Source organism: Trichosurus vulpecula, chromosome 6, assembly GCF_011100635.1.
Source record: "Trichosurus vulpecula isolate mTriVul1 chromosome 6, mTriVul1.pri, whole genome shotgun sequence".
NCBI classification, from domain to species: domain Eukaryota; kingdom Metazoa; phylum Chordata; class Mammalia; order Diprotodontia; family Phalangeridae; genus Trichosurus; species Trichosurus vulpecula.
Genome location: NC_050578.1, coordinates 199908229 through 199923350, shown reverse-complemented (window position 1 = coordinate 199923350; position 15122 = coordinate 199908229). Strand labels below are relative to the sequence as shown.

Here is a 15122-nt window from a genome sequence, read left to right as displayed (position 1 = left end):
TAAAGACCATGCCAGTCTAGGCTATATATGTATATGTAGTTTTAAAAAATGTACACATTTCAAAACTCAGTGAGTCATAAAGTGAAAAAGCATTAGCTTTGGAAACAAAAGACATGTATTGCGATTCTACCTCTGATACTTATTAGCTGTGTGACCTTGGGCAAGCCCCTTAACTTCCCTGGGCCTCAGTTTCTTTATCTGAAAATGAAAAATGTTGGGTCACAGGGCATCTTTAGTCTGTCCAGCTATATAGATCTATGAGTTACTTTGGGCTCCTTTGCATTTTTATGTGTAAGGAGAAATTAACTCATCACCACATAAAATGCCAAGAAGCCCAAATTAGAGACTGATGAGTAGGGAAGAGACACAGATCCTCAGAAGACTTATGGATTGTCAGCACCCACAAAGTCACGTCGTATGTTGGCATTTGACTACACAGGCCTGGGAGGTATGATTCCTGGAGAGCTGAGTTGGCAGAAGATAAGTGCCAAAGGCAGCCATGATTTACCCTTACAGGCTGTGAAAATGCATCTTTGGAGGTACCACTTGAAAAAAAAAAAAGAGGAATCAAAAACATGGACGTATGTGCATGGTGACAGTACCAGGCTTAGGGCAGGAAAGCCCATTTTCTCCTATGGGGGCAGACCTCAAAGATGAGCATTCATCACCGTGGCAAGGTTTGACATCTTACTCACCCTTGCCCAGATGTTACAAATTAAGATTTTTTTTTTGTTGCTTCCCAAAACACATAATGACAAAGCTTAATCAAGTTCCCTGTGCCTATCTGTTTTGACCCTCAGGAAGGAGGTGGTGAATAATGAAACCTTATCGAATACAGAATATAAGATATAAACACAGTCAGAAAGGGCCAGAAAAAAAGGGCTAGAATCCAAATGGTCTTTTCTATTCAGCATGGAGCCAGCTGCCAAAGATACATCTAACACCTCCTTGGAAGACCAGCTCCAAAGGCAACCTACTTTGTCAATGTTGCACCTTCTCTGACTCCCTCATCACTCAGATCTGAATGTGACACTATTTATAGACTACTGGCCTTTTTGGAGCTGCACTCATCTCCGGAGCAACATTTAATCATTACCTTTTAATATCTAAAACTCATTTCACACTAAAAGGAATTGCCATATGGAAATGTAAGTATACTCTATGTACCGGAAAGCACATACATCTCTCCCTAACTCCCTCCAACCAAACAGAAGAGAGGGTAGTTACAATTTATTTAAATTTACTTGCCATTGTAATCTCTTGAAACTGCTTTTCCCAATGATTATGTTGTCTTCTTTAAAGGTCACAGACTTTCAGCCTGAGTTTCTAACATCTCCCGCTCCCCTCAATGAGTTGTTGCCTTTTTGTGGGTCCTGGACCCCCACTCTGGCAGTCCAGCAAAACATACGGACTCCTCAGAATAAGGTTTTTAAACGCAAATAAAACACACAGGATTACAAAGGAAAGTAATTGTGTTAAAAAGTATTTGGCTATTTAAAACTAAAAAAAAAAGTTCTTTGGACCCCAGGATAAGAATCTCTACTGTAATGGGGTCTTTTGGGGATGGTCCCACTTAATCCCTTATTGGCTCACCAGTATCAGCAGGGATCCCAAGAATTGGATTTACTGCTGTGGATGCAGAAGAGCTAGGGAAGGGGTTACACACTATACAAATAACACTTTTTATGAGGTGTTACTACTTCAGGACATATAGCCAAGCTTAAATACCATGCACTGAGTACAAAGGCAAGAGTTTTAGGAAAACAAAAAAATCTGAAAATGACAAGCACTTGGGAGAAGTCACAGGAACCAATCCAAATTCATAGCGAGGACTGAACTACGCAAACAGCATTAGCCTGTTGTCAAAGGCCCTTTTCTCCACATCTTTGCCTGGGAGGCAACAACAGAGTAAAAAGGGGGTGAAAAAGGCACTGTGACACAAAACTAAGAGTTACTAAAAATAAAGCCAAGCCTTATGGTTCAGGAAACTAGTTCACTATTTCACAAGAGACCACCCACAAAGGATAGCCAGCTCTATAAGAAAAAAGCTGGCTTTCATCTAGTGGAAGGCATTCTAGCGGGTGCCTGCCGATTGGAAACCAGCTGAAAGGTGGCAACCAGATGGCTGGGCACCCACTGAATGAGGTTTAATTCTGGTGTCTTTTCAGCTTTTCTCACCTGCCAATTTCACCACCAAACCAAAGCTAATTAGATTGGTTCTCCCACCCCTCCATTTCCTAGACCGTTTCAGGAATCTTCATTTAATCCCCAGAGCAATGATGCATGCACAAGTGGGATCCCTACCTCCAGATGCGATGTAGAATCCGCTAGGCGCATACTTGGCCACCACAACTTGATGGGCGTGTTCTGTGTAGATGTCAGCGATTGCAGGAATTCTATAGAATGAGGAACCCAAGAGGGAGGTAGAGTCCAGCATAATACGACAAATGGATATAAAGCAACTGCTCCCCTTAGAAAAGAAAGGGTGCTGCCCCAGAGGTCAAGAGACCTGGGTTCAAGTCTCAGCTGTCATGAATTAGCTCATAACAGTGAACAAGTCTGTTCATTTGTAAAACTAAGAGGGTTAGACTAGATTAAGGTCCCTTATTATTTCTGCTTTTAAATGTATCTGTTCTTCCAATTGTAAAACTGTGATTATTCCTTGGATGTGTCTTTCAAAAAAAAAAAAAAGCCCAGAAATAAAAAGATAAGTAGTGAAAAAAAGTCATGATAATTCAGTAACACTCAGTAACTCATTCCTTCTCCGAACACTTTACTTAACAGTGGGCTAAACACAGTGTAATGCTCAATAAATACGTAATATGTATATTTATATAAATGTTATAGGTATTTATAAATACAATAGTTACACCATACAAATAATAAATGATATATGATATACAAACCATATTATAGATTTGTTGAGCATTAATATAAATCAATAAATATAAATATATAATTCTTCATAGGTAGAAAGAGCTGTATGTGCAGTTTGTATTTTACTCAGAACCTAGTACAGTGCCCTGCACACTCTATAAATACTTCAAGGTTTCCTCAATGAAATGGAAAAGGAACTATCCCGGTTACTGTCTACACACACCAGGCCCTAATAGCAGCTTCATCTTCCTGCATTACACCCATGACATTTTCTCCTTTGAGGCAGGACAAGACAGACAACTGAACAGACCAACTAAGGCACAATTTGTCCGGGGTGGTGGGAGGGAGGGATTTGTGTTCCCTACCTCACTGTGGGGTTGGTGAAGGCCAAATCATTTAAGCTATATTAAGCCGCTACTACATGCCCCAGAGTGTGCTAAATGCTAAGAACCTAAAGGAAAAGTGAAAATGGCCCCTGCCGTCAAGGAGATTGCATTTTTTAAACCCCCGCTTCCCACTTTGAACTCATAGTACCTAGGACACCCCTGGCACATAAAAGATGCTTAATAAAGCCTTGCTGAATAACATTCCAAAGGAGATTGCATTTTAAAGGACACACCATGTGTACACAAGACACGTACAAAGGAATACGTATTGGACAGGTAACCAGAGAAGGGAGGCCCACTAAGAAAGACTTTTCACAGTAGGTGGGCTGAATCTTGAAGGACACCAGAGACTCCAGGTGGATGAGACCGAAAGATTGTATAGGGATAGGGATGGCACAGAGATAGAGCATCATGTGTGAGAACAGGTTGGGGGTTGTGTGGAGGGGAATAATGGAAAGCAGGGTGAAAAGGTAAAAAGGGACAGGTTGTGAAGGCTATTCTTTATGCTAGGGACATTGTTAGAGTAGCTAGAGTGACCCTGGAAGGCTTCACACCAAAGAGGGAAGACTTGAGCTTTGGGCGCTGCTTTGCCTCAGTAGAAGGAATAGGGGTTGAGAAGAGGGGAAAGGGAATTCCAGGTTGGGGGAATTGGAAAATCAGTGTCTAAATATTGCTCCTCTAAATGAGCCACACCACTGGCTGCTCATCTGTTCCCAAGAGGGCTACGTAAACACCACTGGTCATTCCTAATAAGAGTTTGGCATCAGCATACGATAGATATGCAGGCTCCTGCTTTCCTTATGAACACAAAACTGGGTCAGATAGCATATGCTCAGACACTCCCAATTAAACCTAATGACTTACAGCTGAGTCAGTGGGACCCGGCGGGGCTGTTCTGAAAAGCAGGCGGCTGATTAGGGTGAATGGAGAGTGGTGGAGCTGGAAGCCAAACCTTCTACAGACTCTACCCTGTACTCCAACTGGCCTGCTAGCTGCTTCCTCAGCCATGCTGCCCAGTCTCCTGCCTCTGTCTTTTGCTGGGCATCCCAAATCCTTTCTCACCTCTGCCTCGGGTAATCTCTAGCTTCTTTTAAAGCCTAGTTCAGCTGTCCGTTACCTCCTCTATTAAAACGTGAGACCTTTCAGAGCAGAGAATGTTTTTTGGCTTGGTTATCTCCACCAATTAGCAAAGTGCCTGGCACACAGTAAATACTTAATAAATGCTTCCTGACTTGATTTCAAGCATTATCACCTAGAAAAGTCTTCTCTACCAATAATCACTCCCATCTTCCATAACTTCCCTTTCTTCTTAATGAAATTACTTTGTATTTATCAGTAATCCCCACCAAATTTAAGTTCCTGGAGGGCAGAAACTGGTTCCTTTTTCACCATACCCCTCAATGCCACACTGCTGGGCCCATAGTTTAAAACAAATTAAATGAAACAAAGCTCCATGACCCCAGGCAAGTCTCTTAAGACTCTTTAGACCTCAGTTTCCTCAAAAGTAATGAGGGGAAGACACCATTTGTCCTGCCTGCCAGGGTTGTTGGGAGGTTCAAACTGGATCACGATGAAGTACTTTGTAGTCATAAATGCACCAGAGGAACACAAGCTGCCACTTTTTGGCTAGCTCCCTAACGCCAAGCTCATTATGCCAATGTAAGTCCCTACAAATGAGACTATTTCCTGTCTCCAATGTGTCACAGCATGTCAGGTTTGTCACCGAGGAGGCACATGACAATTAGGGTACACTGTGGATAACAGCCTGTTCTCAGCAAAAAGGATCTAATAATACTCTTTTTCATGCTGGGCTCTTTGCTTGTGAAATAGGTCAGAGCATTTGGTAGAAAATATTAAAGATGAAAGAGCTCAAAGAACTGAAGTTAATGAAACCACTCAAGAGCCAAAGGCCCAGAGAACAGGCAGGGGGAAGGAGGGTCCCACCAGGGCACAAATGGCTGACGACCAAACAAAACCCAGAATCTAAGGCAAGAGGCATTCTTTAGTAGGTTATGGCCTCCATATTCCCACCGCTGAGCAGGTAAAGAGTCCAATCCAGGCAATATGGCGGAACTCCCATCTTCCACGTTTGTCATCATGTGGACATCGCAAAGGGGAGAGTGGGAGGGCCAGCTCTGTGATTTCACTGGTACATGCCCCTGGCTCCCTCCACTCATACAGGTAAGCAACCTGACTACAACTGAAGAGTGTAGCCTAGGGGCATTACAAGGTTCCACTGACTCACTGAGCTATGTGTCAGAAGTAATACTGGAACCCAGATCTCCAGGCTCTAAGGCAGGCCCCCAATCCCTTAGCCTACTATCTTGCTGCATCTGAAGATGACCAATAGCTTTCCTCTTCAAGCCACACCCTGCTTCTTAATGCATTTGTGCGCTCAAAACCTAAGTCCTCACCCTCCATGCCCCTCCCTGATGGCATTCCTCCCCAACAGATACAAGTTAAAAAAACACCAGGGAACACTAAGGTTCAGGGAGCATAAATCTTTACTGCTGAGTGTGGTGTTGAGGAAACAGCACTCAACGTGGGAGTCAGGAGAAATCTGGGTTAGAATTCCAGATGTGACACTTACTACCCATATGATCTTTATGCCTCAATTTCCTTAACTGTCAAATGGGAATAATACGTTCAATCCTCAGTTCACAAGATTGCAACCACATTGGGAATGGAGGGTCCGGACACACTCTGCCTACTCTGATATCTTCATCTTCTACCTTAGATGATGAAAACCAGACACCTTCAATAAGGAACCCAAGTTCAGGGTTTTGAAGGCAGATTAAGAAGAGATGGCTCTGTGGAGGTTCTCCGAATGGGCAAGCATTTGGATGGGATTACCAGCCTCTGATGCTTACTACCTAAGTGACATTGGATAAAGTGAAACTTTAATGAAGATGCTGACGTAGCCAAGGTCACATCAAGAGCAACAAAGCTTTGATGTGAACCCAGGGCCTTTCGTTCCAGATTAGGCCACATGGCCAAAACGGGAACAACTATGATCCAACAAGCATTTATTAAATGCACACTATGTGCAAAGTTCTGTGGATACAAATTCAAAATAAACAAAACAAAAATTAGCTTTCGTTCTACTGCATTCCACTATTTGATCTTATGAAAAAGTGATAGGGAAAAAAATCCAAAGAATTAGGGTGGGAAGGGGCCTCTGAAGCCATCTAGTCCAGCTTTTCATTTTCCAGATAAGGAAACTGAAGCCCAAGTAGATGATTTGAACCCAGGTTGTCTGGCTCCAGAAGCCCCTCCCATCCCAATGAATTACCTCTTTAATTTTTTATTCAACGTATTTCACTTGCTAGATACATCCTAAGGCAGGTACCCTTGCCTTTAAGGCCTAGTTTTTGATCTTCTCCCAACTTGACAATTAAAGGCCAAGGGGACATCAGTTCCCATGGCAGCCAGGATCTTACTGGGAAAACAGAGGCCAACTACGCCCCTGATAAATATTTCCAGATGCTTTTCTCAGCCCTCTCCTCTTCTTCTGAGGCTCTCCCACACCCCCTAGGAAGGGGATAACATAGTATATATTTGAAAGTTCTAGACTGAGAACCTGTAAATTTGACTGGGAATCTATGTCTCCCATTAATTAGCCACACTGCCTTGGGCAAATCATCTCCCTAGGCTCCAGTCTGCCATCTGTAAAACCAGAGCTGACAACACCTTGCTACAGTAAAATGCTGATGCATGTCGCTCATGTGATCCTAACAATCCCACGAGGTGGACAGTTCAAATATTAGGGTTCCCATTTTATGTGTAAGGAAGCTTGAAGCTCAGAGTGGAAGATGAACTTGGAAAACTTTTGACTCCAAATGCAGGGTTTTTTCTGTTTCTGATACATCCAGTGTTCAACTGGATCAATACCACTATTTTTGCAACTCCTTTGTGTTCAAGCTCTAAACTGTGGTGTTACTTAGATGCTCTGGCAGCAAAGACCAGAGAGATTTTGACTAAAGTGAACTTGACTAGCCCCAAAAATTCCTATTCAGAATTCTAACTTCAGACAGTTATTCTGATAGAATAGGAAGAAATTGGGCTTGGAATCAGAAGACTCATCTTCAAGAGTTCAAATGCGGCCTCAGATATCTTTGCCAATAGATATTGCCCAGTAGAAATTATTCTGATGGAATAATAGAAAGAACAGCAGAAAGATCTTAGACCACAGAGGTCATCCGTCTAGTCTCACCTTCTCATTTTACGAATGCACAAATTAAAAGCACATTATGTCAGGGACCCGCCCAAGGTTATACGGGTAGCAAAAAGCAGAGTTGGAATCTGAACCCAGACCCTTTCCCACACGGAACCATACTGCTTCTTTCTGGTTCTAGCCTGAGAGGTGGGAAAACTTTAGTCCTCATCAGGGGTTCATCATTTATGACCTTAGGTAAGTCAGTCTCTCTGGATTTCAGTAAAATGAGGACATTGGGGGACCCCTTTGGCAGCCTGACAGAGGCCAGGGATCCCTTCTCAGACTTTTTAAGGTTTGTTACCTGTATTCATAATTGAAGGAAATGTTAAATCCCAATCAGAGCTGGGGTTAGCTTTTCACAGACTCCCTGAAATCTATCCACAAACCCCCAAGTTAAAAATCCCTGAAATAGATGGATTTCAATACCAAGTCGGGCTCTAAAAAGCTAGGCACCTGGGAGCAGGGCTGTGGAAGCACTCAATGATGTTCCGGATCATTCCCCAAATGGCCTCTTCCTCTACGAAGCATAGTACACTGCCCTTTGGAGGTAAATGGATGCAAGGCCATGTATGGGCTCAGTAAGGAACCATTCCTTATTGCCAGCTCTCCTTACTGTGGTTTCTCTGGGGAAGGACAAGAGCCATGCAGATAAAATGGCAACCACCTGTTATCTCTGCTATCAGCTCACATTCCTACCAGAGTGAAAACCCTGAGCTAGAAAGGAGCCAGTCCATTACCTTAGATTAGGCAGGCTCACTTTCCTAGAAAAAGACTTTTGGACAAAGAGTCTTTCTGAGCTCAGGAAGGCCATTGTGTCTAGACACGAAGAAAATGCTGGGAGTCAGAGCATCTATCCTATTAACAGGTTACATTTCTACGTGCAGGTAACAGGATATTTGCATGGAATGTTTGGAGAGAAACTAAATTTCAAGCAAGAAAACCCGGACTGATAGTTTAGCTCTCACCAATTAGCTATGTGACCTCAGCTGGGTCACTTTGCCTCTGAGTCCTCATCTGTAAAACGGGCTAATAGCTTAACTCCCTACCTCATGAGGATACTGCGGTCATCAGAGATCACATGTATCAGAAGTGCCTTTTAAGTTATAAAGATCTGTGATGTCAGTGACATTAAACTTCTCGATGTTGCAGGTACAAGACATGCCATCTCCTGATTCTGGTCATTCTCACAGGTTGTCCTCTATTTCTGGAATTCTCTCCCTCCTGGTTTCTTTCATGTCCCAGCTAAAATCCCACCTTCTACTGAGAAACCTTTCCTGAGCCCTCTTACGACTAGTGCCTTCTGAGATTATTTCCTATTTATCCTGCATGTATCTTGTTAGTACTGGCAAGTAGGGTACACAGTAGATAATAGCACCGGGCTTGGCATCATTAGACTCATCTCCATGAGTGCACATCTAGCCTCAGACACTTCCTAGCTGTGTGACCCTGGGCAAGTCATTTAACTGTGTTTGCCTGAGTTTCCTCACCTATCAAATGAGCTGGAGAAGGAAATGGCAAACCACTCCTGTATCTTTGCCAAGAAAACCCCTAAATGGTGTCGGTGTCAGAGCCAGACATGACTGAAAATCATCCTTAGTACCTAGTAATTTATATGTTGGATCTCCCACCAGACAGCAAGCTCCTTGAGGGCAGGGGCTGTCTTTTGCCCTTTTTTTGCAGGTACCAGATGACACGATGGGAAAAGCACTATACAGAGATGCTAGTTCAAATCCAGCCTCAGACACCAGCTGTTTGTCTCCAGAAAAGTTCACTGAAGGTGTTGACTTTGGTTTTTTCATTCGTAAAATGAGGGTGATGATAATAGTACCTACTTCCCAGAGTTGTTATGAGGATAAAATTTTAAATGTTCTGTAAACCTTAAGGAGCTATATGAATGCTCTCTGTAGCCCCAGCATTTAGTCTTGCCCTCGATACATTGTTTGGTTTTATTGACTAGAAGGTATTTCTTACATCACTGATCCTCAAAAACAAACCTCTGCGGTTGGTACTTCAACCATCAGTCCCACTATACTGCCAAAGGGACCGAGACACAAGATGAGATCAAAATGACCTCAGAACTTGGGGCTTGTCAGTAAAGCCAATACCAATATGCCTAAGGGCACGCACCTTTCATGACATGATGCTTTTACCCATTACCCAGCTCTGCACCCCATCCACAAGCACCCCCGGACCCAGTCCATTTTGGATGCCTGGAGTTCTGAAGCTATAGAGTCTATTTGGGTTTTCCTATCTCTTCAAGTAAGCGCTGTTCTCCCGTCATGGTTTTGAGAAGGCAGTGAAAATCGTGGGAGGTACACCTTGAGCTCCAACAAGGGCTACCATGTAAATTCAAAGCCTGCCACTGTGGCATCAACCTCACACTTTTAGCTCTAGGTAAGACTTTCCACTGCAGAGCTGTGTCACTGGCTAGCAATGCCAGGTTCTTAACATACTGCTTTGACTCACCTAGTGAAGGAGGATTTGGGTTGATCACTTAAGACAGAATTCAGAAAGTGGGATTAACGTGGGCTGTGGATACACCTTTCTGCACAAATGGCTGGACAAGTTGTATAGTCATCCTGCCATGTCACAGGGATGAGGGGGTCAAACACACCTGTGATCTGGAAAATCTGTGTAAAATTTTTTGGCCTGTCCTTCATTCTAGAGAAGTCTAAACTTATTATATTAAAAAAAGTTATTATATATATTTTATGTATTTCTGAGTTTCTGAACTTTTTCTGTGTTGTCTGCTGGCCTTTCTGTGTTATCTGCAGCTTTTGCAAAATTCCCCCTAAATTCCCATTTCTCATGCTGACCCTCAATATATTGAAACTACAATGGGTAAAGTTGCAACATGGAATGTGGGTGACTGCATGTGATAGGTTGTATCAAGCCTATTCTAGTACATAAATATATTTTAATAAACTCCATCGATAAAAGCTTTCATGGGACTCTTTGCTTATCTTGTCAGGCATCTACATGTTACAGGAAAGGACACTGAAGCTGGATGAATCTAAAATGACTGCAGCATGGTCATGAGTGGAACCCTAACCTTCTGACTAGGATTTCAATGCTCTTTCTACTACTCCAAATTGCTTCCCCTCTCTATCAATCCCACTAGAGAATAAGCTCACTTTTCTCACCTGGACAATCAACCCTAATCATCTGACTCTAACCTAAGGTCCCACCACTCGACAACCAAAGACCTTCACAAAGGTATGTGTATCAAATACAAGGTCATTTGGGCAGGGAGGCACACTGAGGAAGGCCTGCTCCAGGAAGGAGTTGAGTCTTGAGGGAAATCAGACTCCAGGGGAGGACACGAGGAGGCTGCACAGAGATGGAAATGAGTTGGCATCTCATCTGAGGAATAGGTAGGCCAGTTTGGCCTTAGTTTTAGCCACACTGATTTACTTCTGGTTCCTTGAATATACCCTGAGAACTCCTAGCCCATGAACATTTTCAGACACTTCTATTTGTGACTTCTGCCTGGGGATGGGAGTTGGGAGGAAATATTCCTTTTACAGTGAACACTGTAAAAATGTGACTTAAAGGACAGAACAGCAAACTTCATGGAATCAGGAAGGCCCGAGTATGAATAAGGTCTCAGTGACGGAGCAAAAACCAGCATTTATCAAACATTCTACTATCTGCCAGGCTCTGGGGATAATGCTAGCAAGAATTAAAACAGAAAGAATGAAACAACTGCTATCCTCAAGCAGCTTATATTCTAATGGAAAAAGACAAGTACGCATTACAAAAACATACAAAATAAATATAAAGTAGTTTGGGAGGGACTCAAAAAAAACATTAAGCAGTGCTTTGGCTTCATCTTAGGCTGGGACATGTTGCCATTTGTCAAACAGCATCAACCTTAGATGAGTGTTATGGGATTCAAAGAGAATAATGTATCTCAAACCCTGTGAAAACCTTAAGGTGCTAAATGTCAGCTATTTTCCTTCATCTTCTCATCTATCTAAAGGAGATCTCTCTTCAAGATTCAAAGTCTCAACTTCACAAATCTAACCAATTAGTTAACACCAGGCTTTACAATTCACCAAGCTCAAGTATCAGTGGAATACAAGAGATGTCCATTGATTGTCCCTTGTCCTCAAAATATGGCTAGTCCACATCCTTTTTATATATAGAAAGGAGCCAAGATCTCAAGGACAAGTGATTTGCCCTAAGTCACAAGGCTTATTAAGTAGCACAACTTAAGATTCCAAATTTACTTTTCTTTCCATTACATTCACTAAGCTGAGAGTACCATCATACTGGTGCTGTCACCAACTGTTGTTTACAATTTAGACCGTGAGTCACCAAGCAAAGGTTTTATATTCAGTTCAGGGTCTTCAGTATGAAGAGGCAGCAAAGAGTAATTAGGAAGATTCCCATCCAAAATGTTTACAAAAAAAATGGAGCTAGGAGTGGTAATTTTCTCAGCTACCTAGACACTCTGAGAAGGCATCATACCTTGCTGTGAAAATCAAATGAGGTAACAGATAGTAAGGCACTTTCAGTCCTGTGAAGTAGGTGGTAATCTTTCTGCAAAAATCTGTAGTTTTGTCTATGAGGGTACTCCCCAGATCAATGAATCCCTGCAAGAACTACAACTTGGTACGTGGTCTCCAAGAGTTGCTGTGGCCAAAAAATAAAAAAAATTCACCATCTGTGACTCACCTAGTGATGAGCCTTTCTCTGAATCTTGCAAGGGGGGGGGGGGTTTCTCACAACAGAAGTATAATTCCCACCAGCTGGGCCCATGCTTATGTTAATTTAACTGATTATTAATTTAACTGGTTTATGCTGACTTAATTAGCACAATGCTCAATACATGCTTATTGAATTATCAGTCATCAGTGGTTCATGTTTCACCATTACAAGGTACCATTATAACCAGTTTCCCATTGGAACTCTCACATCCCCATGAAAAAAAGGTAGCTGACCTGGTAAGAAACTGAGGCTAAGAGGATGATTTGCTTGTACTTACTATTCAGGATATTGAATAAGATCAATTAAGCATCTCAGTATCTCTCATGTACCCAGCATTGTGCCAAGTGCTGGGGAGAGCCTCATTTCCTCTTTGGTAAAATCACAATGTCTCACTAACTTCGGAGGGGCTGCTAGGAGAAAGGCCTTTGTAAATTGTGAAACCAACACGTAATGCCAATATCAGTCATTCCTACTATTCTCATACTCCTGTTACTAAAGAGCATAAGGTTTATACTATTTCACTCCTAGAGGCAAAGCAGGAAATATCTCACTGATGGCTTGGTCAGAAATAATTCATGTAGACAGTTCTTTTTATCCGTTGAGGCCCGACAAGCCAGTTCAGTTGGAAGGAAAACATTTTAAGGGAGTGGTAAACATTTTTAAAATGCAGTTCTGGAGAAGGCCAGAGAAGAAATAATCCCCGTTATTTGAATAATTACAGCGTAATAACAATAATTTGAGAAGCCTTTCCAATTAGTTGGCCCTGTAACTAACTGCTTTTCATCGTGGGTACAGGATTCCTGCAGTGAGTGATTACTTGAAATAAATTCATGACTGCTTCTGTGCTGTGACTCATAAAGGCTAAGGGCAGGCTGAAGGGAACACTTCATTTCCTCCCTCCAGCTCATTTTCAAGGGTCAGGAAAAAGAAAGATTCTTTTAAAAAAAGGCAAGAAAACACGGAAGGACCACAAACACACCCAAAAAGGAACATGGTACAGTGGAATCATTGAGTGAGTCAGCCAGGAGACCTAGGTTCTAATTGGTTACAAACCGGTCTCATATAACCTCTCTACTCCTCAGTTTCCCCAGTTGTAATAGCTGGGCAGTCTCTTTCAATGTTAAAAGATCTGGCTTAGGCCCCAAGTTGGGGGAGAGGGAGCAGAGGGGTGTGGCAACCGGCCTCACCTTTCCTGTCCCTCACCACTGCAGGAGTCTGGGCGGGGAAGGAGGTGGATGATTAACCCAGACTAAAGGAAAGGGGAAATCAGGAGCAGACAGGAGAGCAAGGTGGAGAAGAGGGATACTTTACATCGATATTCCTTATGATGACGCATTTTCCGTTGGTGTAGAGAAAATTGTTGCCTTTTGGGTCTCCTCCAATGATTTTGGAAACCCCTCTTTCAACCTGTGGCAGGCTGGCAAACACTTTCTCTGCAGAGAGAGAGAAACGCACACATGCAAACGCTGTATTGGCGTCCACCTAGCCTAGCTTGGGGGAGTGGGTGCAGGGAGGGGAGTGGGATAGAAGCTAGAGGGCGAGCCACATTTGACACCAGACTCCATCCCCTTAGCACCTGTTGCAGCGAGTATTTGCATGCCAGGCTCCCAATAACTCCCGGAAGCAAGAGAAAGACTGCCCATCCATTTTAAGGAAGGGCATAGGAGTGGGAGACGTCGGGCGATTTCTCCTTTTGGGGGTACGCTTCCCAGGGGAGAAGATTTTTTTTAAGAGAAAGAAAGGGAGAGAAAACTGCTCCCCCGGCACACCTGGTGGCCCCACGGGACTCCTGCATGCGGATAAGTGGAGGAAAGAACCGGCCACAGGGAGAGGTGGGGATACGTTTCCGCATTGCAAGCTAGAGCGCCTTCCCATTCAAACCACCCCACCCCCAATGCCGGGGCAATGCCCGGGCACTGCGCCCCCTCCTCGCCACTCCACCCCTCTATACCCTACCCCCCAGTAGAGGAAGGCCGGATGGGGCTGCCGGGCTGGGGATTTCATAGAAAGCTTCTTCAAGAACCCCGGGGCTGGGGAAGAGGGGGGGTCTCGGCTGGGGGTGGGGATTGGGGAGGGGACGTCCTTAGTGCCCAAGAAGCGGCTGCACATACTTACTGATCTCGTAAGGCATCTTCGCCCACTTGTTACCACGGCCGCCGGGTCCCGCCGCCCAAGCAAAGTGCCCTGCCCACCCCCAAACCGCACAGCGCCCAGTGAAGGAGAGGAGCCTGCTGCTGTAGCTGCTACCACTGCTCCCGTTCCCGCTCCGAGGCCGAACGCTTAGGTCCCGGTCTCGCAGCTCCAGTAGGGGCAGGCGGCGCCCAAGCCTTCTACAACCCGGAAGCGAGAGCCCAGCGAGCAGCCCTCGCCGAGCTTTGACCATATATAGTCAACTGCACAGCTTCGAGCCTGCGCGGACACGGGGCCCTTCCCCCTCGCGGCCCCTCCCCCTTTCATCCCTTCCCCCTGGAAGTGACGCCACGCCACGGGCCTCCAGCTGAGCCCTGAAAAAGGCGAGGGGAGGAGGCTGGGCTCAGAGCGTTCCCAGGAGAAGGGGCGGAAGGGATGGAAGGCTCTGGGGCCGAGCCCGCGGGGCGGGTGGGGAGGCCGCGGGCAAGGAAGGGCTGCTGCTCTGTGCTTCTTTCTTTTCTTTCTTCCCCTTTTCTGCCTTTCCTTTACTGCTGGAATTTTTAAGCAGACGTTTTGCCGGGGCGGGACAAACGAGCCTGGCGGAGGCCCGAGTGCAGTTCGGCCTCGGCTCAGGGTGGTGCCCCGGTTGCCTAGCAGCGGGGTCTGCCGAGGAAGCCTCGCCGGCGTTTGTGGGCCGTGGCCGGTGCGGGGGCTCCCAGCTGGGCGCCCCACGTTCCTTAGGGCATTGCTGGGCTGAAAAAAGCTGATAGGCTTGCTTGTTCTTTTTCCCTGCTGTTTTT

At 44.5% G+C, this 15122-nt stretch overlaps 1 protein-coding gene across 1 annotated transcript in view; it reads right to left on the bottom strand.

Annotated features, from left to right (window-relative positions):
- The window catches only part of WDR1 (WD repeat domain 1), a 60506-nt gene extending 45967 nt beyond the window's left edge, over positions 1-14539 (bottom strand). The window contains 3 exon segments of the mRNA XM_036762598.1: positions 2305-2396; positions 13499-13625; positions 14308-14539. Of these exon segments, the coding sequence (XP_036618493.1) occupies positions 2305-2396; positions 13499-13625; positions 14308-14323 (235 nt within the window). The 5' untranslated portion in view covers positions 14324-14539.
- Between the last annotated feature and the right edge of the window lie 583 nt (positions 14540-15122).